The sequence below is a fragment of the Vicugna pacos genome, chromosome 27 (genome assembly GCF_048564905.1).
Source record: "Vicugna pacos chromosome 27, VicPac4, whole genome shotgun sequence".
Taxonomy (NCBI): Eukaryota; Metazoa; Chordata; class Mammalia; order Artiodactyla; family Camelidae; genus Vicugna; species Vicugna pacos.
This window is the reverse complement of record NC_133013.1, coordinates 27,788,145-27,814,270: the sequence shown is the minus strand read 5'-3', so window position 1 is coordinate 27,814,270 and position 26,126 is coordinate 27,788,145. Positions and strand designations below refer to the sequence as shown.

General features: G+C 53.8%; 1 protein-coding gene across 1 annotated transcript in view; it reads left to right on the top strand.

Annotated features, from left to right (window-relative positions):
• THSD4 (thrombospondin type 1 domain containing 4) overlaps nt 1-26,126 on the top strand; it is a 484,828-nt gene that overhangs the window by 81,487 nt on the left and 377,215 nt on the right. The window contains 1 exon segment of the mRNA XM_072951118.1: nt 18,396-18,843. Coding sequence (XP_072807219.1) covers nt 18,396-18,843 — 448 coding nt within the window.

Sequence of the window (26,126 nt, the reverse complement as noted above, 5' to 3'; positions counted from 1 at the left end):
CTGTCCAGCCCCGCCGCTGCCTGGCCGCGGGTCCTGCCAATGCTGCTTGACCTCTCCCGCTGAGAGGGATGGCGCGCCGCTTCTCTGGGTGCTGGGAACCGGACACGTCACACAAAGGGCTTGGCACACCCCTCAGAAGCCCGCGTGGAGGCGTCGGCGTGCCTTTCGCACGCCGGGCATGCTGGCAGACGTGTACACACGGCGTTTTCTCAGGTCTTCCCCGTGGGTTTGTGTGGAGGACTTGTGTTTTTCCCGTTATGGATGAGAAACCCGAGGGTCAAAGAGAAGATGTCAAATTCAGGGTCCCGTGGAAGGAAGGCAGGAGAATCAGAGTGTGCACCCACCTGTTTCTCATGCCGCTCAGCCTTGCCCTTCTAGAGAGCCTTCCTCAAAGTCAAAGGTACCGCTCACTGATTAAGCCCAGTACAGTAAACAAATATTTCTCTGAGATGAAAAACAAAATTTTCTCTAATATTTACCTCCAAGTTTTTGGTCCAGTAACTTATGTATCGGTAACGCTGAAACCACCTGCACCACGAACTCCAGAGTCTACGTGGGAATCCAGGGGAGCCACGAGCCCGCGACGGTTGGCCACTGGCCACGCCCAGCCTTCTTGTAAAGGTGCTTGCTTTCAAAGGCTGCCTCTGGGCCACAGGGCTTGATTCATAGAGGTGACCTGGGCGTTACCTTTCTGTGTTTCGTTCTCATCATTCCTTGTGTGTCTGCTGTGAACTAGCCCCTGTGCTAAATGTAAAAGGGCAGACAGATGCAGGGGATGTGGCTTCCCAGGACCCCACACCTGCGGAGGAGACACCCAAGGGTGGCCGCCAGCAGGTGGAGTGGGGCACGTCCTACCTGCAGGGTGGGCAGGGGCTGTGGGGGCGCGAGGCTGGGGTTGACCCTCGGGGAATCAGGGTGACTTGGTGGTGGAGGCACTTCCTTGCCAAGTGAGGGAAGAGCTGGGAAGCACTTGGTATGGAGGGAGAGGGCAGTGGTTCGGTGACACAAGAGGATCCAGAAAGTGTCCTTGTCCTCAAGGGGTGCATGCGGGGGGTGGGGTGGGGAGACAAGCGAACCGACACGTCCAAGACCCAGCGCCCAGGGCTCCCTCCAGGGCACGCTCAGGGCGTGGGGAGGAGAGGAGGGGCAGAGGGAGGACCGGGGAGCCGGGGGAGGCTTCGCAGTGGCGGTGATGACCGAGCTGAGCTCGGGAGAGGAAGGGTTTCAGCCGAGGCCGAGAGCGAGGAGGGCACTCCTCCAAAAGCAAGCTGCGAGGGCTGAGACCGGGCGGTACTGCGAGCCCGTCACGTTCGGGAAGTTCCAAACAGTCTGGTGAGGCCGGAGCCCGGGTGGTAGGGGAGGGAGTGTCCGGGCAAGACCGGGAAAGTCCACAGGCCCCTTTCCCAGGGGTGATGGTGAGGCGGTCCTAAGGGGACTGAACCAGAGTTTCTTTGAGAGAGACCGTCCTCGTAACCACGGACGACCAGATCTTTCCGTCTGAAAGCAAGATGATGCCTCCAGCGTATAGTCGGTCCAGATCTCTTCTTAATACCCTTGTGAGTTTGCAAATGCGTGACTCTGCCGCCCTCCCAACCCCGTACAGCTCACAGTCAGGGTGTCCTGTCCCGCAGCTCGGTCCTTTGGTCCCTTGGTTTTGCAATAGGTGTGTTAGTTTCCTGTTGATGCTGTAGCGCTGACCGCAGATTTGGTGGCTTAAAACAGCACAAATGTATTCTCTTACGGTCTGGAAATCAGAAGTCTGAAGTCAAGGTGTCAGCAGGGCCACGTTCCCTCCGGGGGCTCCAGAGGAGGGTTTGTTTCCTTCCCTTTTCCGGCTGCGGGCGTCGGGCTGCCTCCCTCGGCTCGAGGCCCTCTCCTCCCATCCGTCCACCCTCTTGCTTCTGTCATCTCGACTCCTTCTCTGATGCTCATCCACCCGTCCCCTCCGTATAAGGACCCTTGTGGTTACTTTGCACGCACTCAAGTAACCCTTTCAAAAGCTGTTGGCCACACAAGGTGGCGTTCCGGGGATTAGGGTGTGGGCGTCTTGGAGTCGGGGGAGGGGCGCTATCCAGCCTCCTGCAGTGTATGTGCATTTGGGGGTCTTGAGCATACCCTGGTGGTGGGGCAGTTTCTGTGCTGGCCAGACCACCAGCCACTCCCCAGCCGTGTCTGCGGGACATTCAGCAGCACGCTTTCCCCGGAAAATGAAGAGGACGAATCATTCATCCCCCCCCACCATGTGCTCTTTTTGGACATACGGTGTTCATCAGGGACAGTGACGATGAAGTTAAAGATAATAGATGCCCGAGGCAGCTGGCAGAGGATGAAGGGCTCTGTGTTCCAGCCCAGAGTCCCGGGGCCAGTCCCCGGCTCTCGCCAGCGCTTTGATCTTGGAAAGTCACCTCATTTCTCTGAGCCTCCATTACTTCGTGTTTGTACAATAAAGGGGTTTTACCCATTTATTACCCATTCAGTGAGGTCCCCGGCCGGACGTTGCTGTGCTGCTGAGGCCTGAGGCTGCGCTAGTGCCCCCAGCACCTTCTGTCCGCAGAGCGACGGGGAGTCAGTGGCCAGGGACATGGCTCCCAGCTCCACCTTTTCCCAACGTGCTTTGGAGCGAGATGGGTTTTCTTCTTCCTGGATGCATCCACTGCCCTCCAAGTGCCGTCCACACGTCTGACCTCCTCTTCTTGGCCTCCCTCTGGGCCTCCGCCCTTTGCTCTTGGAAGCATTCGCATTTCTTACCTCGGAGAAGCCCTGGGCTGGGAGTCCTTAGACCTCACTTCCTGTCTCAGCGCCATCGTTTGCTCACTGGATGGCCTTTGGGAACCACTTAATCGGTCTATAAGATCTGGACAATGATTGGTCCCCTGTCTGCCACACAGGCCTGTTGAGAGGGTAGGATGAGGTAACAGCCGTAAAAGTGCTTCAGAAATAAGAGACCGTTCAGATCCAGCCCGGCTTGATGACTTGATTGCCACTGGCCGGATCATCCTTGGGTTTTAGAGCCTCGTGCCTCTTCCTGTGATTCCTCATACGTGCGTGCGTGTACAGGCGTGTGCGCGCGTGCGGGTAGCACGTACATGCATGTGCGTGTGAGCGTTTTGGCTGAAAGGTCCATTCGTTATGAGACGGGACAGACAGGGCCAGGCCGAGATCGCAGGCTGTCCCACCCTTTCCCACCTCCCCGGGGACTGTCTCTGACTGCGGGTAGGAATCATTTCTTTTTTCAGCTCCTCCTTTCCTGCCCACCTTCTTGGAGACCATTTGCATTTCATCATTAGTAACTCCGGAGCAATATGTTATTTCTGTCCCGCAGGCCCCTGGAGCCGAGTGGGCCCCTTCATGACGCTGGACAGGAAAACTTGCCGTTAATTAAACTTCACGAAGGCACGTGACGTTTTCCTGACCCTCCGTCGACACCTAGGGAGTCTTGTTACATACAGCGGGGCAGAAGCCGGCCAGCAAGGAGAAGGGAACCCTTTGGCCTTGCCTGTGTTCCTCCTCGGAGACGCTCCTGGCGCTCCTGGGCAGGGGGTGGGGAGAGCCGGCTGAAAGGCGCACCCCATGTTCTGGGTGTTTTGGGTTCTTCTTCTGCAAGAAAAGTTTTTGTTTCTTTACCTTCTTTTGAAGCAGGCTTTCCACTTACTCCCTGAATTGTTTGACACGAAGTTACCTGTTGATGCTAACCAGATAAGTGGTGTTTCAATATGCCTTGGTTTCTAAGTCTGAAACTTTAGCCCTTCTCGGTGAGAGAGATTGCAGTGGAGCCGGGCCCGCTGGGATGTGCACGTCTGCCTGCAGGTTAGGAAAGATTGGAGCCAGATTTAAGCTTGAGTGACTCTGCTCTCAGACAAGGCTCCAAAGAGCCCTTGTTCCTTTCCCGTGGCATTTCATTGAGTGTCAGAAGCATTTCGTTAGTTATCAGAGCAATGATCCCGTTTGCCATAAGAATGCTGCGTTGAGCCTCCTCCAGGTCGCTCATGACGCCGGCCCCCAGAAGAAAGGAGCCTGGAAGGAGCCTGACTGCAAGATGTGTGCCTCAGGAGGGGCCTCCGCCTTGCTGCTGGGGCCCGAGGGCTTCTCCTCGGATGTGTGCCCGGTGGCAGCCTGAGATGCCTTCTTGCAAGGACGGGAGGGAGGAACACATTCCGTGTGTGTGGGTGACTGTCATTTCCTTTACTCGTCCTCCTGCACACATTGCTGATTGAGTCGTAGCAAGGACGCCCGTCCTACAGCACCTACTGTGTGGCACATCCGGTTTAGAGCACCTACTATGTGGCACATCATTCACGAGTGGATTTGAGCTGCATTTTACAGCTGGGGAGACCGAGGTAGAAAAGTCCCCAGTGTCCTGCTACTATGAGGGGCAGAGTGGATCTGAACGCAGGGTCACCTGACCTCAGCGTTCCCCACTCTCCCTACTCCGAGCCTGTAATGTGGATCCAGGTAATTTACCTGCACGTGAGAGGGTTTGGGGTGCAAAGACTATGGCTTCACTCTTGGTTTCCATGTCAAAATACAAATGGCCCCTCGAGGGCTTTTTGAGTCCTTACTTTCTTAGCCATTCGAAGGCCCTTTCCTGGGCACGTGGTCCTTTCGGCTCCTCTCTGTTAACAGTACGAGAGCAACCACAGTGGCCAGTTACTGCGGGTTGACTGTGTGTCACAGGCTGAGTGACACCTCCCCCTCCAGAGGCAGCAAGCCCGAATCCTGGGGGCCTGAAAACGCTAACCTACTTGGAAAAAGAGGCTCTGCAGATGTAGTGAAGGCTCTTGAGATGGGGCGATCACCCTGCCTCGCATGGATGGCCCCTAAATGCAACCACGAGTGTCCTTATGAGAGACAGGCAGAGAGAGATTTGACAGCCAGACACACAGAGGAGAAGGTGGCAGGAGGACAGAACGGAGAGAGAGTCGGAGGCGCGGTCCCCGAGGACTGGCGTGACGGGGCCCAAGGCGAGGGGTGCCGGCCGCGCCCGCAGCCAGAGAGGCCAGGAAGCAGCTTCTCCCAGAGTCCCCTGAGCCGCCCTGCCAGCAGCGTGATGTCAGCCCGCAGATGCTCACTTCGAGCTTCTGGTCTCCAGAGCTGTGAGAGAATGAGTTTCTGTTGTTTTAAGCCACTAAGTTTGTGGCAGTTGGTACAGCAGCCCGAGGAAACGAGGACATGTGGAGACGGCTCTGGGTGGAAACTCTAAGGACTGCGGTGCGTGAAGTAACCCACGTTATCCCTTTGTTTTAATACGAGGAGGCCTCTGTGCCTGCAGATGAAGCGACGAGCCTCGGGGCTCAGGGCTAGGAGGCTGAGAACAGGGGTTAGGGCCGAGCTCGCCTCTGGGCCTCTGCCCTTGGCCTCTGCGCCATTCTCCCTCCCGCAGGCCCCCTTCCCGGCCTGAGGCCCCCTAGAGCAGGCCCGGGTCGGGATCGGGCCCCGCCCCGGAGCCCCTTTTCCTCCTTGCGGTTTGACTTCCAGGCAGGCCTTATTGTCTTTATTCCTTCATGAATCTTTTCCTACAGAAACACTGAGTTTCTGGGCCACGTGGCCCCAGCAGCCGCCGACACTTCCCTTTTCCTCCGTGGCTAGAACCTGCGGGCTAGCGCTGAAAATACTTTCTTTCTGGATTTGGAGGGAAACACTCATTTCCCCCACCCTGTTTTCCAGTTAAAGTCTCACGCCAGCAGTCCACCCCGGTAATCCCGTGTGAACGGCGCTTGGTGTTTATAAGCTGTGCCACAGGACAGCTGTGTAAGCTCCTTAAGAGCTTACCCCCTGTTCATTCAGCGGCGTTTGTTAATGTTGCAGTGATGTCCGTTCACACAGACCTTCTGGCGGGGGCAGGTTGCTTAAGATCTTCCAGACCCCGTTTCCTGGTGTATGAAATAGGGGTAATGACCACTTCACTGTTTGCGGTGGTGGCTAAGGGGGCTAGCACACACAGAACATCTGGCAGGTGTTCAACAAATTGCTGCTGTCTGAACACGGAGTTTATTTAAGTGCATGATGCTGCCTGGGGGGTGGAGTAAAATCTAGGAAAACCCTCCTTTCCTTCAGCTAGCTGAGGGTGACAGGCTTGCACTGAAATCACCTCCTCTAACGCGAGGAAGAAAGCTACGCACCATTTTCACACCTGACTGTTACACTTGGAATAGTTCATACTTACGTTAAAGTAAAATGAAGCGACACATGGTCAGTGGGCACACGGTAAGGGGTGTGTGTAAACGTGCAGACTGGGGAGACAGGCGCAACACGGGGGAGACGCCGTTGCTTCCTCCGTGGGCCTTTCGCAGACAAGATGCTCAAGGGATGTCAGCTGCGTCATAATTGTTATTGCTGTTGCATTAATGAATTAATTCAGCAGAACTTGCAGAAAAGAATTCCTCAGCTTGCTTCAGCCTGCCGGGGGCCAGCCTCAGGGGCAGAGGGCGCTGTCTGAGAGTCCCCAGGAGAGGGGTTAGGAGCTCACCTTGCTTAGCACCTGCCTGGCCAGGCACTGTGCCCTGCAGGTAATCTCACTTGGTTTCCCCTGAGGCTGGCAGGGCCCCTCGGGTTCCAATCACAGCCCACACCAGCAACAGGTTTGATTTCCAAGAGGGCTCCTCCCAGTGACGCCGGAGAAGTGAATGCATTTACTGTTCTTCCATGCAAAGCCAGCGCTGTTGCTGTCAGCCCGCACTTGGCTGTCTGCCTCTGCAGGGACCCTCGCAGGCCATGGTTGCATGCTCTGTGTCCCTCACCTTGGGGACAGTGCAGCCGTCCTGGTCACTATGGAGCATCCACAAGGCCAAGCCCTGTGCTGGGCCCTTCGCCTCTGTTATCTCATTCACCCCTGACGACAGCCATCGATGAGGTGGGCACCCTTACCCTGTTTTGCCACTGGAGACAGGAGATGTGGTGTGACTGATGGCCGGCCCATGGTCACACGGATAATAAGTGTCTGCCCTGGCCTGTTTGATGGGCTACCCAGGATCTCTCTAGCATCCCATGTTGCCACCCCAGGGGATCTCGTGGTCTCCTCACTTCAGGGATACCCTGCCCAGCATGAAGTAGGGTGGGAGCAGCCTCTTCGCTCCGAGCAACCTAATATTAACTCGGCCTTAACTGGAAGTGCCTCTTGGGCGGCCCTCTCCTAACTCATTTTTTGCCTTTGTGCGAATCCAGAAAAGATACCTCTTCCTCTGGCTAGGTTCATCTTCCCACTAGGAGGACACCCTGGATTTCAGCACCCAGGTGTCCTTGTGCAGTGCGTAACCTGCTCAGCTGTGATGGGTGGGGACAGTGCTATGGACCTCACCTCCTGGGAGGCCAGCGGGTGGGTCCCTGGAGATAGGGTCTTCATGAGGCTTGGCTTCCCCATGCAGAGAGGGCCTTTTAAACTCAGAGTCGCTCCAAGAGCACCTTTCTGCTCCCTTCGCTAGGTCGCTGGCCTCTCGGCTGCAGCCAGTCCTCCTGAACCCATGGCGACGAGCCGGCTTTCCTTCTCTCTCACTAGAGGAAGTTCATCCCTTCGCCCCGTGTCCCTGCTCCCCCCCCCCCGCTTCCTCCGGCCTCTTCCCCCCGCTCCCCAAGTGTAAGCCCTTGCGAGCCTTCTTCCCTGAAGGCTCAGAGCAGAGCTGTCAGCTGATTCTCACGCTGGTCTTTGGACCCAGGCCTTAAGCACTTTCTGGAGAGCAGCAGCAGGTCTGGTCAGACCGGCTAACGTGTGTGACCGTGTACCGCGGGGAGGCAGCAGGAAGGCTTTCGTTTTCGTCGTCTGAATTTTTATTTCCTGAGGCGGTCAGCATCTTGCCTCTTACCTTCCACAGACACGAGATGGCTTATTGGGCTGGAACAGCCCTGGCAGGGCTGTCAGTCTTCTGAACTTCTAAGAAGACACATGCGCTCAACCTAGACCGTTGGCTCGCGGCCTCTTTGAACTTAGCACACGCGATCCTCTCTCCATTTGGCAGGTGATCACAGTGGGACAGCGTGAGTTTTAGGAACGCAGCTGTCTTCCCAGTTTCAGGGGGCGGGCTCCTGCCCCACCCCCCCGCTGGCCTGGGACCCCCGCCGCGGGCCCTGGGCGAACGCGGTCTCTTGCTCCTCGGCTCCTGCCCCCTGCTCTCCCTGCCCTGGAAATTGAGCGCCCGGTCTCCCCGGTGGCCGGTGGCTGTGGACTCACTATTACCAGCGCCCTTGCTCCCCACCCAGACGCGCGGGGCCACCTTGATTGCTTCCTTCCTGGAGCTCAGAGCCTTTCATTCTCTCCTGATTGATCCTTGGAGGTCGCCTTTACCGAGCCACTGGTCAGAGATGCTGGGCAGCGAAGCTGTGGTCTCTCGCGTGTCTTGTTTCAACAGACACTCCCAGAGCGCCCCGGGGCAGGCCGCAGCTGGTCCTCCGGATCCCGCACTCGGGAGGGAGGAGCTGGCACGCTCGCCCCGAAGACCTAGAGGGCACGTGCGGGAGCTGGCCTTTGACCAGCAGCCTCACGGAGACACAGTGTCCGCACCGGGGCAGGGGCGTGCAGACCGCCCCTCGCGGTGTGCGGGTGGCTGGGGGAGCCTGTGGGGCGCTGAGCGGCTGTTTATGCTGGGCCGGGAAGGCTGCACCCGTTTGTGAGTGAGTAGGGTAGGGTTCCAGGCAGGCCCTGGGAGGCACAGGACTCAGTGTGTTCGGACAATGGTGAGTGATCCGTTATGCCTGGGAAGCGGAGGGGCAGGAGGCGGGGGGAGGGGAAAGACTGGAGTCGAATCTGGGAGGAGAGACTGAGACCAGATGGCGAAAGACATATCGTGGCATCAAACTGAATGTGCCTTTTTTAGGTTCCACATGTAAGCGATGTCGTTTGGTACTTGTATTTCTCTGACTTACTTCACTTAGCACAGTGCCCTCCAAGGCCGTCATGTCGCTGCAGACAGCAAAGTCTCATCCTTCTATGGCGGAGTGGTATTCCAGTGTGTGTGTGTGTGTGTGTGTGTGTGTGTGTGTGTGTACATGCCCCACATCTTTACCCATTCAGCTCTCGCTGGACTCAGCAAACATGTGAATATAAAAAAAGCAGCAGACTCGCAGACACAGGAACAAACCAGTGGTTACCAGTGCGGATGGGGGTGGGCAACATAGGGTGTGGGGGTGGGAGGTGCAAACTGCTGGGCGTAGGACAGGTTCAAGGATGTATGTACAGCACGGGAAATACAGCTAATATTCTGTAATAATTGTAAACGGAGAGAAACCCTTCAAAATGGTATAAAACAAAAAGAAACTAAACGTGACTTAAAACCATCTAGGTTTAAACGTTTTTTTCTAGGCAGAGATGAGCCACGAAGGTTTTTTGAAATAGAGGGTGATGACCAAGGGCTGTGTTTAGGAGAGCAAATCTTATGGAGAGAGAAGTCAAAAGCGCGTGAGGCTGCTGAGCCTGACGGGGGCACCGGGTGGGTGGGGACGCTGCGGACGGCCGCGGATGTGTGCGGGCGTGTTTGCCGCCACTGGAAACACGGGACTGGACGTCCCAGGGCCGGCGCCGTTCCTCACCGTGGCTACGCTGCCAAAGCACGTTCAGACTCGGCCGAAGCTTCCGCCTGTCCTCGAGGCCGGGACGGCCTTTGCTAATCCAGAATTTTCTGGGAGGTTGTGGCTTTTCAGTTACTGACAGTGACATTACAGAAGAATGTCTTCTCCGCTGTTTCCGTCCCCTCCGTCTTTGGGGCTGGTTTAGAAGTGGGTATTTTGTGTCCAGTGGACGAGCCTGCATATGTACGTACTAAGGCTGCTGACTTGGATTCTGTGGGTGGTGCTGTGTACGCCGTGTCCTCGGGGAGACTTCTGACCGCGGCTTTCTGCGTTCGCTTCCCACGACCCTCCCCACGTCCGCACACTTGAAACCTTCAGTGGAAACAGGTCCGTGCTTTTCTTTTCGGTATCACTTTCATATACTGAAAACCTGTGCAGAAGGAAAAAAATTACTGTGCTGGTGCAAAAGAGTAAGAAATGACAGAGGAATCCGCTTCAACTCCGCCCTGCCGAGCCCGCTTCCCGGGGGAAATCAGGGCCTGAAACTTCATCTCTTCCAGTTCAGAAATGTGTCCAGCACATGCGTCTATTCTCCTTTATCTTCTTTATTGTGTACAGTCTTCTCTTTTCTTTTTAAGCACAAACAGGAGCATGAATGTTTAGTGCCTTCAGCGTCCTGTTCTTTTCCATTTCACTGGACTTTGGAGACCGTTCTGGATCAGCACACAGACACCTGCCTCATTCTTCTAAACAGCTTCTTTGAACTCCAGTCTGTGCTGCGCCATTTGCCGTAGCGAGTCCAGTCCCTCATTCTTCTGCTTAAGGGGGCTTGGGTTGAGTGCCACAACTCAGACATGCGAATGCCAGTTATTTTTCTCCATCTAGGTTTCGTTCATGAGTCTCTGTTTCTGCCGCTGCAGGAGATCTGCCAGCTCCAAGGACTCAGGCGCTCAGAGACTTCATGGGAGACTTCGTTAGTTTGGGGTTTATGCTCCATCCCGTCAGGAGTCCCCTCCTTCCTCGAATTCTGCCCCTTCCCCTGGGGGAGACCCGGGTCCGCAGACGAGAGGCTCTGTGCAGTCGCGGGGAACGAAAGGAGCAGGGCGTCTGCTCTGCTTCCCTGGCTGCCTCCCGTCCTTTGCAGTAAATGCTGCCAAAACCTCCATGCCTGCTTTGCTGGCCTCTCGTCACCGAGGGCCATGTGCTCTGTGTCCCTGCTGGAAGCACAAAGACCCCTTTGGGATGACCCGTCGGCACTCGGCGCTGTGTTGGACACGGCTTCCCCAAGCTTCCAGGTCCCTTCTGTTCTCAGGCTCCTGAACAAATCTATTCCTCCCGACTCCAGGCAGAGTACTCTGGTCTAAGCTCTGCTCACTGCCTCTCTCGCTGCCTCATCTGCCTGCTAGCCAAACTCTTCAGTGCCTTAGATTCAAGAACTCCAAGGTCATCGCATCTTCCTCATAGTCTGTCCTGTGCACCCTACTTCCGCTCTCTGCACCCCGGACTTTGGTTCTTGACAGACCAAGCCCAGCTCTTCTCTCCTGCCAACCTCCAGGTCCCCTCTCCTGTGGTGCTGCCATCATCGCGGTCACTGTAGAAGCGCTGGCGGGGGAGGACGGGAGGAGGGCTGGCCGGGAGGGAGAACGTACTGGCTAGTTCCTTAGGACGCTGTCCTGCCAGGGCTGTTTCAGGCGTCCTCCCAGTCCAGCAGGGCTGCACCGGGGACCTTGGGCCCACACCTCTTTGCACCTCTATAACGGCTTGCAAAGACAGTTCCCAGTCATCATTCCTACTGCCCAGTAGCCTGTAAAATATCTTATATAAAACTCCTTAAAAATGCCTTTGGTCGTGCTAACGGATTGTGGAAAAAGCGTCTCACTTGGCAATAGTTGCAGTTCGCATCTTCCGCCCCCACATCCATGCTTCAAGCGCCTTGTTTTCTCGAGAGGAGAAAGGAAGTGCGTCCCGTTGTGGAGGCTGGCCTGGAGCGACCCCCAGATGCAGCGGCCCTCGCTTGTGACTCGGGGTCTGTGACTTCAGCTTCTCGTGCCGTCCCGCCTGCCCTCGGTGCTAGGACTGGCCCGGCAAACCTGCCCCAAACACGGGCTTGGTACGAGTTTAGCTTTGATGTGTACAAACAGTGCCAAGTGCCAATGTGGCGTCAAAGATCCCTTTAAACCACATGGAGATGAGTCATTAGATGTAGTCAGATTCAGAAGGGCCTTGGATTTTCTCAACAGCAGCTGACAGGGGGACTTCAGCCATCCCTGGTTCCCTGAGCCGCCCCCAGTATTCAAGAGCCTCCCGCCTCACACGCCTCCTTTCCGTCTTCCCTGTGGAAGAACTGACTTCTGTTTACCTGACAGCTCAGCTCAGGTAGCCAGTTGCAAGCAACGTCCGCTCTATGTGCTGGAAGACCCGGAGTCTCCAAGACGAAGCAGGGTGGGGAGCCGTTCCACTTGAGCAGGGAAGCTGACCCCGTTTCCCAGTCCCCGAGCTGGCAGCCTCGGGCTCCTGGGGTCCCTCGCAGGCTGGGCCCAGGGGTCGCTGCGCTGTGGGGTGCTGTGGCCCACGTGTGGTCCACGGTAGCGCAGCTGAGAGAGGCTGGACCTCACAGAGACCTGCCGGAGCTCCCAGAGAAAACACAAGGGGAGTAGACACGGAGAGAGTAAGACATAGAAGCGGCCTGGCTTCCGGAGGGCGGGGCTGTCTCTGCCGCTTCCCCGCCGTGCCGGACGCTCAGGCGGGACCCGGGGAGCCGCCACGGCAGCCAGCAGGCGTCCTCGCCTGCGTGGCTCTTCAGCTCCGGCGGGCGTGCGTGGGGCACTTGGCCCTCTGAAGTCGTCCCTCTTTTTGAGAGTGAAGCTGAGTCCCAGCCTCTGCGGGTCCTCCCTTCTGTTCCAGGGACCTGCTCCATCTCCAGGCGTTTGGTACGAGGAACGATCTCACCCGGCAGATGAGGCTTTTGTGCCTACACAGAGGGGAGTTCCATATGACAGAAATTAAACACAGGGACTAACGGAGGGGGGCGGTTTCCTTCCTCTGGCAGTGGTTCGAGCCAGCCGTTCGTCCGTTTCTTCAGTTTTTCAGTGGTTGTTGAACACTTACTCTCTGCTGGTCGTTATACTGGGTTTCAGGCACACAGGACGGGTAAGACACACCCTGTTCTGACGGGGCCGCAGTCTGGTAAACTAGGGCAGATGAAACACGGCGTGGTAAGGCGTTTCTGTTCTGTGCCGGTTACACGGTGGGGTCCGTGGAAGGACAAAGAGGACACTGACTCGGCGGGGTAAGGGTTGCGGTGGGGTTGGACTAGGAAGAGCCACATGGAGGAGTTAATGCGTCAGCCAAGTCCTGGGTGAAGAGATGGCTGGTGCAGGAAATGGTGGTGGGGGGAGGGCAGCCTCGAGGAGGAACCGCATGGCGTGAGCATGGAGGAATAGATTGGGTTGCTCTGTTGGGGAACTCCAAGAAGTGTGGTTTTGGGGGGGGGTCCCTGCAGCTCCAGGCTGTGTGTGACGAGAGATGTGACAGGAGCTGTGTTGTGCGGACAGGGTGGCTAAGCCGGGGAGCTTGAACTCAGTACCCAGGGGTCAGGTCAGGTCAGAGGTCACAGAAGAACCAGACAACGTCAGGGGTTGGTGTGGTACTTGGGGGTGAAACGGAGCACTGTGGTCCACAGCCCCAGAGCATCAGCTTCACCTGGGAACCTGTCAGAAGCACAGATTCCCAGACCCCAGCCCAGACCTCCTGAGTCAGACTCTGCAGGTGGGGTTCAATGCTCTGTTCAAGTAAGGCTTCCGGGCGGTCCTGACGCTTGCTCGAGTCTGAGAGCTGCTGAGATGGGGAATGCGGGGCGCACTAGAAGAAGCTGGCCTTGAACGTGTTGAGTTTGAGATGTCGCTGGGCAGGGGTGTCTAGCTAGAGCAGTTCCCACAGCATCGGTGCCACCTGGGGGCTTGTTACAAATGCAGACTCAGAGCCCAGCCACCACCCTCCCACCCTGACCTCCTGAATCAGAAGCTGCAGTTTGACAGGATCCCCGGACACTTGCATGCCCGTCCCAGGTGAGAAACAGGTGCCAGTCCAGAGCTTATTTGGGTCTGTGGGATTGATGCTCCAAAGAGGGGTCTGGGCCGGCCACAGAAGTGTGGGTGTTGTCAGTTACAGGTGGTGGCTGTAGATGACACGCTTCCAGGGGTCGTGTGTAGAGCTGGAAAGAGGGAGACTAGTGGTGGTGTCTTTGCCTGAATCTTCCCACTGCCTGGTCAGGATTAACCTCGCCAAGCTGCACAGCGCCACCCGTAGTGAGCCCCGGGTGGCAGCCAGCCTGTTGTAGGGGATGTGTTTTCTGTACTTACTCCCTTTTCCAAAATGCAATTTGCAGCTGTTGTCTCAGGAGACAACAGGTTGCCCAGACGCCCACAGTTGGCCACTGGAAGACCTGGGACCAGAACCCGGTGTCAGAACCCTTCCTGTCCTGCTCTGGCCGTTGTGGGGGAGGGAAGTACCGCACACGATGCCCACCAGATGCTCGTAGACGTTCAGTAAAGGTTTGTTAAAGGTTGTGGAAACACTTGGAAACTGAATGATAAAAACTGCTTTCAGATTCAAGAAATGCATTCCTATTGGTAACCGCTGTTTGAGCTTTACAATGTTACTGTAGGGAAATAAGATGGGAATTATTCATGCTCTCACTTTTAAAAAGTGAGCTTTAGGGGAAGGTTATGGCTCAGTGGTAGAGCGCGTGCACGAGGTCATGGGTTCAGTCCCCAGTGCCTGCATTAAAATAAATAAATAAACAAACCTAATTACCTCCCCCACAAAAATAAATTTTAAAAAATACACTAAATAAATAAAGACTGAGAGAAAAAAATTTAAAAATTAAAATAAATAAATAAAAGATAAGAGCTTTGTTGAGGTGATTAACCTACCATAAAAGTCACCATTTAAAGTGTACAGTTCAGTGGGTTTTAGTGGATTTACAAGGCTGTGCAACCATCACCACTGTCTAATTGCAGAACATCACCCCCCCCAAAAAAAACCCAGACCCTCTAGCAGTCACTCCCTTCCCCACCCCCCACCCCCAGCCCCTGGTCACCACTGATCTGCCTTCTGTCTCTGTGAATTTGTGACATTGCCGATCAGTGGAATCGTGGAGTACGTGGCTTCTCGTGCCTGGCTCTTTTCACCTAGGACACTGTCGAGGGCCATCTGTGTTGTGGTCTGTATCAGTACCTCACCCCTTTTACGGCTGAGCAGTAATCCAGTCTATGGATGTGCTATGTTTTGTTTCTCCATTCATCAGTGGATAAGCATTTGGGTTGTTTCCATCTCTTGGCTATTATGGATAAATCTGTTATGAACATTCACGTACAAGTCTTTCCATGGACATATGTTTCCATTTTTCTTGGGTGTACACCTAGGATTGGAATCGCTGGGTCACATGGTAATACTACATTTAATTTTTTGAGAAACTTCCAGATAGTCTTCCAAAGTAACTGCATCATTTTATGTTCCCACCAGGAGTGCATGAGGGCTCCAGTCTCTCTGCATCCGCCCCAGCACTTGTTACTGTCTCTCCTTTTTATTACAGCCATCCTAGCCAGTGTACTCTCATTTATAGTTAAGAAAATTGAGGGCTTTTTTTTTTCCTGAAGTTTGTAGAGCTAGCAAATACCAAGCTTGAACTTTTTTTTTTAAGCAAATACTCAGTGAAGCATGCTCTGTGCACAGCATTATTTAAGTCATTTGCTCTCAAATTGTTTACCCGTTATAACAGCCTGGAAGCAAGCTACTGTTACCGTCTTTATTTGTACGTGCCTGCAGGGGCCCGGCCGGGCCTCGGACGCAGCATCTAAGGAGACATCACAACCCTGGGAGTGAGCGTCTCCCTAAATGTTGGGCCCTAAGTGCTTCCAAGGACCGAGGAACCTACCCAGAGTTTCACAACTGGCAGAGCTGGGATTCAAACCCAGGAAACCTGTTTCAGAGTCCAGGTCCCTAACCACTACACTGTGCCAATACTCATATCCTTGCGCTCCAAATCAGGCTTCTTCTAGTTCTTCCTCAAGGACGAACTTTCCAGAATTAGCTAGAACTTTGACACACGGGGAACCCCAAGTGAAATCCCAGGGACGGATTATCGGGGGACCAAGCAAGACGAATCAACCTCACAGCCCCCAGGCACCTGCCACGTGCGCCCCTGGAAGGGTTCGCTGGCCACACGCATCCCCGTGGCCCCACCTGTGCCTGCTCTTCCAGCTCCACATCAATCTGCCCGGTTCACGTCTGCCCGCTGCAAATGGCCAGATGGACTCTGTCCTGGTGGGGAAGAGGCCATTCTGAACGTCGGGTGTGCTCTGACCGGCCGTAAGGAAAGCACTGTTCTCCTGGCCAAGCGGGGACCGACCTGCCGCTGGTCCAGGTGTTCTGGGACCAGCACCCTGACTGGCTGCTCATTTTCTCTGTAGTCTGTGGATCGGAATTGACGGTCGTCTGTGGTGGAATCACCCGCTTTCCTGCGGTGTTGCGGTCTGGGTGGGTTCTAAGCAGGTCTCCGGTTTAGGCCGTGCCTCCCACCAGGCAGTGTGAGTAGAAAAATACACATTTGCATGTGTGCACGTTACCCTTTTGGGGGTGATGGCAGCCTCTGGAAAGACACTGACACCCGTCATCAGCCAGCTGTGGCTTCTACCTCCCCCTCCCCCCCCAAGGTCAAGGTCAAGGTCAAGGTCAAGTCAGCCTAGATTCAGCACTTCTCACTGAGCTGCAGCCACACAGCCTGGCCCAGACCAGCAGATTTTTGTGTATGTCACAAACTCACAGGTTCTTAAAACAATTTCATGGCTAGCTCTCTCCATTAAACATGACACATTTTACTGTTGAATTCTCACTCTTCTGTTTGGAATTTCAATTCCACTTTATGACTTCCACCGTGGGTCTGTGGACCAGCATCACCTGGGAGCTTGTTGGAAATGCAGAATCCTGGGCGCCACCCAGACCTCCTGAGTCAGAATCTGCCTCTCGGCAAGGTTTCTAGGCGACTCCTGTGCCCATTCAAGTTTGAGAAGCATCTTTCCGTGTGTCTTCCTTTCTCTGTTACCTGCAGCGGGGGCTCCACCCAGTACTTACCTTGAAGCTAGAATTTTTGGCAGGCTTTCAGATCTTAAAAAGAAAAAAGAAAAAAAGATACGCACACACAGAGAAATTCTTCCCTTCGCCTTTGTATGATGTTATTCATTTTCCCTGGCCTGCCACAGGGAGAAAAAAGCAAATTACACCCAATTCTCTCTCTCTCTCTCTCTTTCTATATATATATATATATATATATATATATATATATATATATATATATATATATATATTTAAGACTAACTTAATTACATCTCTTTAAGCAGCATTCTGGATCGCCCCCATCATTAACAGAGCCCCAAGTGTTGCCAAGATTAATTGAGAAATGCCGAAAGGCAAAATAAACACGAGCACCGTTTAATTCAAAGCCATATCAGCTAAGAATGAAGGTGCAATTAGTGATAAAGATGTTAATAATTAGTTGTGGTCTGTTAAATTTTATATTCAGTGGTTATGTAGAGGGAAGAAAGAATTTCCTCATGAGGGCAGAAATTAATGTTTCACCTTGATTGCTATTTTGATGTGTTTATTTTAATGGGGCCATCCTGCAGAAATCCTCGGGCACATTTCCAATTTTACATACACGTAGAATTAATTATTCTGGAAGCATTTGTAATTTCAGAGTTGGAACGATCTTCGCGGTCGTTTAATCCAGTTCAGTCATTTTACAAATAAGTGAGAGTGAGAGACTGACTTAAGTCCTTCCATGGGGTACGGGAGCCTTGCTTCCCAACCCTCAGACGAGTGACGGTGACGCCAGCTCCGAGCGCCCCAGGCAGAAGCGCGCTCTCGCGCTCAGACTTCCCAGTGCACTTTTTTGGCTGGGTTGCTCCCAAGGCCCTTCCCCACCTTGTGCTATGTTCTGGTTGCTTTCAACTGGACAGTTACGGTCTTGGGAACCCTGTTTGATTCGCTTTTATATTTCTTCACCACTCCTAGCTCTGTATTTTGCAAGCAGCGTGTGCACGGTGACTTTGCCTGCAGCGGTGGGCGGGAGCGGACGTTTCCCTGCTTGCTGGAGCTGATGGGGCCTCACGCTGGTAGCTTGAAATTGGCCAGTTGTTAACATCTACCAGCACACCACCGCATACATGGTTTTCATGAGAACTCGCAAGGCACCTGGCCTTGACGAGATCTGAAGACACACACCGACGTGGAGGTGACCACTTGGCGGTTACTCCGCACGGGTTGACTCAAGAGTAACCAGTTGCTCAACCTCCTCTAGTTTCTTCAGGGGCTGAGTCTGACCCAGTGCAGGTGAGGCCGTGGGGCTGCACAGGAGGCAGCTGCTTAGCCAGGTTCCACTTACCTGCAAAGTTATATAGGCGCCAGTGGTCATGGAAACAGGGTCTGAATTACCGGGCACAGTCGAGTGAGGGAAACCCCACGGGCTGTTATCAGTGAACAGGAAGTTACTGCGGCCGAAATTGCAATTTCTGTCTTCATATTTTTCAAACAGCCTTCAGTGGCTCCCTGCAACCTACAAAAATGCCCAAACTCCCTCAGTCACACACGGGCCGTGGCTTAGCGTTCGATCCTCCTTTTCCACCTGTTCCGGCCTCCGTGGTGTTTCCTTGCCCTGGAAAGCCCTCCTTCCAGAGGGTGAACGTCATCTTCACGTTGGTGTGAAGGATTTCCCTGTTCCACCCCAGGCTTTCTGTATGGTTTCTGTTCCTCCCCAGTCCCTTACACCACAGTCCAGAGCTTCTGGGTTTACTGGAAATCCTGTGACTCGTTCGTCTCTTCTCCTGTGTGTCTCCCTTTAGGAGCAGGACCCGCGGTCCCATTGGCCCTGGCAAGTACGGCTACGGCAAAGCCCCGTACATCCTACCCCTGCAGACGGATTCTGCGCACTCACCGCAGAGGCTTCGGAGACAGAGGCCCTCCTCCCGGAATTCCAGGTCCCAGGGAGCATCAGGTTCCAGCCACGGCTACAACCCTGCAGCCCAGCGGGCCCCCCAGCACGGACCTCTGTACCAGAGCGACAGTGGCCCTCGTTCTGGACTGCAGGCCTCCGAGAGTTCCAGCTACCAGCTGCCTCTGACCCAAGACCAAGGCTTCCCTGCAGCCTCCAGTCTCTTCCACGGCCCAGAAACAAGCAGCGGGCCCGGCGCGGGGGCCCCCGGGGCAGCCCAGGGCTTCTCCCAGCCTGCGCGGGCCGTGGCCATCTCCTGCATCGGGGCCTACCGGCGGTACAGGCTGTGCAACACGGACGTGAGTACCCGCCCCGGGCCGCCTGCTGGCCAGCAGATGGCGGGGGAGGCGGGGAGGGCACCGGCCTTCATGCCGCGTCAGGGCCCCTCTGGTTCCCATCCTTCCCATTCCTCTCCGTGTTTTCTCCCGCACGCTTTTCTTTTCAATAGTGTAATTTTCCCTTTTAATAATTCTTTTAATGGTAATACTACTTCAGTAACTTAGGAAGTAACTTCTTGAATCATTTTTTTCACTGCTGATTTTATTATTAATAGCGATATTTTTATTTCTGTTGAAGTAGAGTCAGTTCACAGTGTTGTGTTGCCTCCTGGTGTGTGGCGCAGGGATTCGGCTCTGTGGGCACATGTGCTCCTTTTCACGTCCTTCCGCGTTACAGGCTGTTACAGTGCATGGAAGGTAGTTCCGCGGGCTGTGCAGCGGGACCTGGCTGATCTTCGGATCGCTTGATGATCACTGTTGCTGCCTATCAGACGACCCCCGTATTCTCAGTGGCTTCCTGTCAACAGTATTTTTTCTTTGCTGGTGGGCCTGTGCGTCAAGTACAATTTGGCGAGTTTAGGGCAACCAGTGATGGTGCCACAGCTGTGGGGGTTTGGGGAGGCTTGACTGGCATGGCTATCGCCCAGTAAGTTTCCTGGAGGCTCCCTGCTCTTCAGGGCATGAAGACTTCGGATATCGTGCCACGAAAAATTCTGATAGTGAATGACTTGCCGAAGATTCCGCAGCTGTTGAGGAGCAAAGGAAATCATACGTGGAAACTACATGAGATGACCAAACGTGTTTTACAAAAATACAGGTTTAAAGACTATATATAAAAGGGAAAGGAATAACAGAATGTTTAAAGGTTAAATTTCCAAATTGCTGTGTTTTCTCATTAATAATTTAATCTGCCTTTAATGCTCTGTTACTGGGTAACAGGACAGCTGTTCTGTATTAGCTTCAATTTCCTCATTAAAAATATATTTCCTGCTAGAGAGTCCACAGAAATGACTTAATTTGTGATTTTAATAATTCCTCTGAATGTCTGGGTTGCTTTTCAGCTTATTCTTCCACTGACAGACTTCAGGAATTATTAATTTTTGTAAAGCAACAGTTTTTCCAAAGCCATTACTCATCGGTCTACCACTCAGTCTTGACTGAGCATCACTGCTTGTCTTGTAACGGACCAGGCTCCATGGAAGACCAGAGGAAAGTCGTGTTACCCACCCCACGGGGTTGTTACGAGGATCAAACAAGGAGATGTTAAGAAAGTGCTTCATAAATCAGAAGGAGTATTTGTGTCCATGATTGGTCCCTGTTCTTGAATATCCATTGCAATTCTTTAGAATTGAAATGAAGTCATTTCTAATGTAGAACACGTTCTCCCATGGGCTAGTAATTGTCTTAATTTTGAGGACCGCATAAATCATAAAAAGAAGGGAAAAGAGAGCAGGCACTTGGCATATATACGGACCTGCAATCTACTTAGCGCTTCTTTCACTGAGCCTGCGTTTTAGGCACTCACTGTGTGCCAGACCCGTGCTGCCCACAGCAGGGCGGCCTCTCCCCGTGGAGGAGCTGTGGTTTCCCTGGGTGTCGCTGACCCCACTGCTGAGGGGCCTGAGGTGTGAGGAACATTTTAAACCTCTTGTGAATTCACGGTTGTCGGTGTCATTTTGGAAGTAGGTAAACCGACGCGTCACACTGAGGACAAAGCAGTAATGCTGACGGAGGAGTATACACGCTCAGTTCCCTTCCTCTCACCCTAGCGTTCTGCGCCCCTTCACCCCACATCACATCCTACTCACCCTTGTTGAGAGGTGTCTTTCCTTAGAGGCCCCTGACTGCATGTCTTCCTATAAGCCCGTGGCTTCTTGTGACTTGGGCCACTTTAAATACTTCATGTGGCCCGTGAACACTTCAAAGCTCCCTGTGTTAGTGGTTTCCAAAGCCACTCCTAGGTTTAACGAGTTGCTGGGAAGACTCACAGACTCAACACAGTCCCCTGCGCGGTTGTGGTTTATTACAGTGAAAGGACACAGAGGAAAATCCGCAAAGAGAAAGGTGCATGAGGCCACGTCCTGAGGAAGGCAGGCCTGGTCTTCCAAGGGTCCCGTCCCTGTGGGGTCGCCCAGGGGTGCTCACTCCCCCAGCAATGAGAGCCTGCACGTGTGAAGCGCTGTCCACCAGGGACGCTCACCAGAGGTTCTGTGGCCGAAGTTCACGCTGGGAGCCGGTACGCGGGCACCCCCGCCTGCTGCATGCTGGGATTCCAGGCTCCCCCGAAGACAGCAGTGCTTAGCATGAAGCGTATCACTGGTGCGTATAGCTGGGGCATGGTGAGTCACTCTTGCCGCTTAGGAAGTGGTGGAAACCCTTCCAGAACCCAAGCCCCCACCCGTCAGCCAAGGACCAACTTTGCAAGCAGGCCTGTCTAAGGAGAGCAGTTGTGGTCCTGTTGTGTTAAGCCTTATTTGCATCTTCTCCACGTGGACCCATGTGCTCCGGCACCTTAGCGTCGGTGACCTTATGTGGACATGTGCGTAGACTCCTCAGCGTCCGCATGAAGAGATGGCATGAACCCTCCAGTTATGTAAATCTTCCTACTCAGAAAGGAACAGGGTGACGGGCGATATTGTGACCAGTCTCGCTAATCCCCCAGGGGAGGCCGGCCGTCACCTGCGTCCTCCTCAAAGATTGAAAAAGAGCGTGTGCGTGGAGAGTCCTTGCCCAGCTGTTATCTGGGAGAAGGGAAAGTAAGCCAGGGCGGGCTGGAAGTACCCGCTGATTTCAGAACTTCACCCCTTAAGCTAAGTGCCCAGAACATCCCACCCCGGCTCTGGGTGGATTGCCCCCCTTTCTAGGGCTCCCCCACAGGGAAAGGCTCCGTTCTGAGGCGCGAGGTCGTGCAGGTGACGGGCGGTCTGAATTAGGGGAGGTGTTTTTGCTTCCGTATCTCAGAGCCATGTCCCCTCACTGGTCGCGATCCCTCCCTCGAGGCCCTTCTGGCCCAGTGGCAGAGAAGGCGCTGAATGCAGCTGCTTGTGGCCGTTGCGGCTGGCGCTGGGGCGCTTAGTGAGGGGGAAGAACCCTGGGAGCGCAGGGCAGGAGGCCACAGCGTTGGAGAAGACGCCACTGAGAAGGGCACGGTTGAGCTGGGCCTTCAAGGATGCCCAAAAAAGGGAACAGGGCGTTGGGAACCAAAGAAATAGCTTAGTCAGGAAGGCAGGATTGTGTCAGGATCTCGGGTGCTGCGACGCCTGCCAGGGGAATAGGGACCTGCCTTCCTGCCCCCCCGGCTCCTCCTATCCACTGTAAATGACCGCAGTCTTAACTGGGTGTTTATTCTGTAGGCATCTCACAATACGGACACGTCACACGGTCTTACTGGACTTTCATACTTGAGGTAGATGGCGAGAAACTTACTAAACATAGGGAACAGTCAGAAAGCAACTCGAATCAGCTGGCTCAATTGGATGCTAGGCCTGCAGTGCAGGATGGGGTGGTGGTTTGGAGGGAGCTCCACACTGGGGAGCTGAGTTTCCTTGGGCGAGTTAGTTAACTCTCCGAGGGCCCTCAGCGGAGTAGGCACGGCGATGAGGGTGATGTGAGCTCCAGGTAAGGTCCTGTGTGGACGGTGCTCGGCGGGTGCCGACACTTCGTTAGTAAACGAACCATCTGGACCTGAGGAAGTGAGCGTGGCCGACCTGCCTCTCTGGAGGTGAGAATGGGGGGAGGTGTCTGCACAGCTCAACAGGCCCCCGCTCCTGAGTGCGAAGTCTGAGCTGCGGGCGAGATGCGCAGGCGTGCTCGGAGTCGCCGTCTGGCCTCGGGGCCAGCTGTGGTTGGCAGCCTTTCCCGTTGCCCGGCAGTAAGACAAGACTGCTCGGAGACCCGGCGTCCCAGCTGCGCCGTTGCTTCCAGTCACCGCCCTCGGGTCATGTTTCAGGTTACGAAAGTGAAGCCATGTGACGTCTTCCTACCCTCAGACGTGCGTGTTTAACGTTAAGCCCTACCTTACGACGCCATCTGGGAATTTTAAGCGTGCTGGGGTGTCTTCGGGATTTATGTGAGATGAAATAGCACTTCGAAATCAATCACGAATGCAGCAGTGGTGATCTCTGAATGCTGACCTCAAACATAAGGAAGGTTTTACTTTTCACTTGCCTACGATGTGTACCAGGAAGTTAAGGGGACACATTCCATATAAATAAAGAATCCATGTCTCGGCGGTTGTGAACGGTGCTGCGGTGAACACTGGGGGGCCTGTGTCTCTTTGAATTAGAGTTTCCTCCTGGCACACGCCCAGGCGCGGGGCTGCTGGGCCACAGGGTGGGGAGCCGGCACGCCGTCCTCCGCGGCGGCTGCCCCAGTCTGCGTTCCCACCAGCAGTGTAGGGGAGTTCCCTTCTCCCCGCACCCTCCCCAGCATTTGTCATTCGTGGACTTTTGAATGATGGCCGCTCTGACTGGTGTGAGGTGACGCCTCATTGTAGTTTTGATTTGCATTTCTCTGATAATTGGTGATGTTGAGCGTGTTTCAGGGGCCCGTTGGCCATCGGGATGTCTTCTTGAGAGTAATGTCTATTAAACAGGGACCTCCTGAATAGCACAGGGAGCTATATTTTCTTGTAATGAGCGGTAATGAAAAAGAATCTGAAAAAAAAGTATGTGTGTGTGTAACTGAGTCACTTTGTTGCACACGTGACACTAACATGGGAAACTGACTACACTTCAATACAAAATAAGAATTAAACAAAGACCCTTAGGATCTTTTAGAGCAGTCATCCGTCTGAGACACCTGCTGGTGCAGCAGTTCAAGTCACTCACTGTTGCGGGTTTGTACTTGGAATCCATGAACACAGCGCCGACATTGACCAAGGGGTCAGGGACACTGAAATCAGAGCGAGCTCGGACCCCAAGCAGCTCGGGGTCGGTAGGAGAGACTCCTAAGTAGGTAACAGCAAGTGTGGCGCGCAGGCACCGCTACACACGCTGCGCAGGCACCTTGAAGGCTCCAGGTAGTGGAAGTGAACTTGGCGTGGGTGGAGGCAGCGAGGCTTCCTGCAGGGGTGCCGGCGACACAGTACAGGGGGAGTTTTCTAGGAAGAGGAGGTGCTCCCCTAAGGGCTGAGGAGCAAGAAGGGGCACCTGGAGGACCTCTCAGTGGAAAGAGATGTCTTTGCCAAGAGCGATGGTTTCACCTATGAGTTTATCTTCTGCAGCGAAGGGCACCCCAGAGAGGCATCCCTGGTTTATCCACAGCCCTGCACGTTCTCAGCTGTGGCGAAAAAGAATAAGTACTCAAGGAATTGAGTAAATAGGTACGTTTCTTCTTCATGGAAGCTCGTTGGAGGCCAAGACTTGGGAGCAAAAGAACTAGCGTCTTTATTGGGAAGATGCAGGGGAAGGAGGGAGCCAAACTACAGGCCCTCTGGTGCCCGTGGGGATGCAGTTAAAATGCAGTTCTTTCCTCCTGGCTGTGTCTGGGGTTTTGTGTTATTATTTGCTAAAAGCATTAACCAACCAAGACACTTTATGCCCTTCGTCCTGGACACCTGGGTGTCTCTCTCCCGCCTTCTTCTCTTAAGCCCTGTGAATTCAGCGCTTCCTCCCTGGAGAGGAGACTTGACACACAGGCTCCTGGATCAGGGAGGCTGGAGCGAGTCTCCTGGTGCAAGGCGGGGACAAGGTTCTGAGTTCTTAAAGGGCTCTGCTGCCAAAGGAGGTGTGACCCTGAGTTTAGAGAGTGCTCTGAACGTTTTGAAGGGTAGAACCCCTGGGGCTAAGAGCAGCTTTTAGCAAACGATGGCTGTGACGAGTTCTGGGACCGAGGACTCTCCTCCGGTCGATTTCCCTGGGGTGGGACTGACTGCTGACAATGGATTGATCCATGTGGAGTTGATCTGGCTCAGAGTAGGTGAAAATGAAGGGAAGATGTTGGACAAATCTCAAGGATATCTGAGCTCTCTTTAGGCAGGTTCTAATTCTACCCCAGAGCTGACAGACAGCTTCCTGCGTGCAGTTTTAAGGAGAAACGTAGCGAATGGGCAGTGCATTCAAGAATTCGGTGCAGCTCTGCAAGGTGTAAAGCCTGCTGGGGACTGTAAGGCCAGGCACTGGGTGGACAGGCCATCTAACCGGAGGGCTCGACATCCATTTCCCCCATCGTGACCTCGGCACCAGCCTCCTTGTGCGGGAAACACACGCCCGTGTTAGTGTCTCTTGCATCGTTCTGCTGTCTGTCTCCTCAGACCACTTATAGAAATTTCTTACTAACTTTTTCTTGTTCTATGAGTGGCCTTTCATATACATATGAAATACGTATGTGCGTATTTTTGAGTGTATAAATATTAGATACATTAAACACGTAAATATCAAACATAAATATTCAGGTATGTTTCATGTAGATTTCGTATGTATGAAACACAGATGTGTGGATCACGCACACACGCGTATATGGATGGTCACAGCTGTCCCTTTTCGTGATGGTAAACGTCATACACGCAGGAAGAAGTATCACAGTGGTAGAGAGAGAGGTGAAACCTAGTCCCTCTCCCAGGACGCAACCACAGCTGTTTTAAACTTTCATGCTCGCTCTCTTCGTCCCTAAGTTAGCGTGCTAGCACCGCTGCTCCTGATGTATCCATTGCAGATTTTCTCCGTCGACGTCTCACTCTGCGAGATGAAGAAATGACCTCCTTCCTCCCGCTCTGGTGATCTCTGCTGCCCGCACTTTATTTTCAGTCATATTTTTATTATCTGTAGTATATTAACGGTTTTTCCTCTTGACTTACCAGCATTAGGAAGGATCAGTTAACTCCTGAGTTTTCAGGATTGCAAATGTAGTGCCCGAACAGTGCCCTAAATTCTCATTGCCTACGTGTTCTGGTTTATTTTATGTATTTTTAACTTTTTTACCTTGCCCTGGGACAGCTCTGCCAGAGACTCTTACAAGGGATTTTCCTCTGCACCCTCAGTAGTCAGAGCACCTGGCACATAGTAGGGGCGCAATGAATGTTTGCCTTTGAAGAGTTTCACGTGCTGTCTCAGCAGACAGCAGACAGGAAGGGAACCCGTGGCTAATTCAGTCCCTAAAGTAGCCACTAGGAAACGGGTGCTCCTCGGGGGAGGAGGAGCTCTGAATTTACAAGTGTACATTTTGCAGTAGACTTCCTGTTAGTCAGAAAAGGGACGTTCTCTTTTAGACCTTCTCATAGGCGTGAAGATATATTAATAATCTAAAGAAGGAGAAACAAACAGACTTTCCTGGGACAGGCCTAGATTTGTGTGGGATGTATGTAG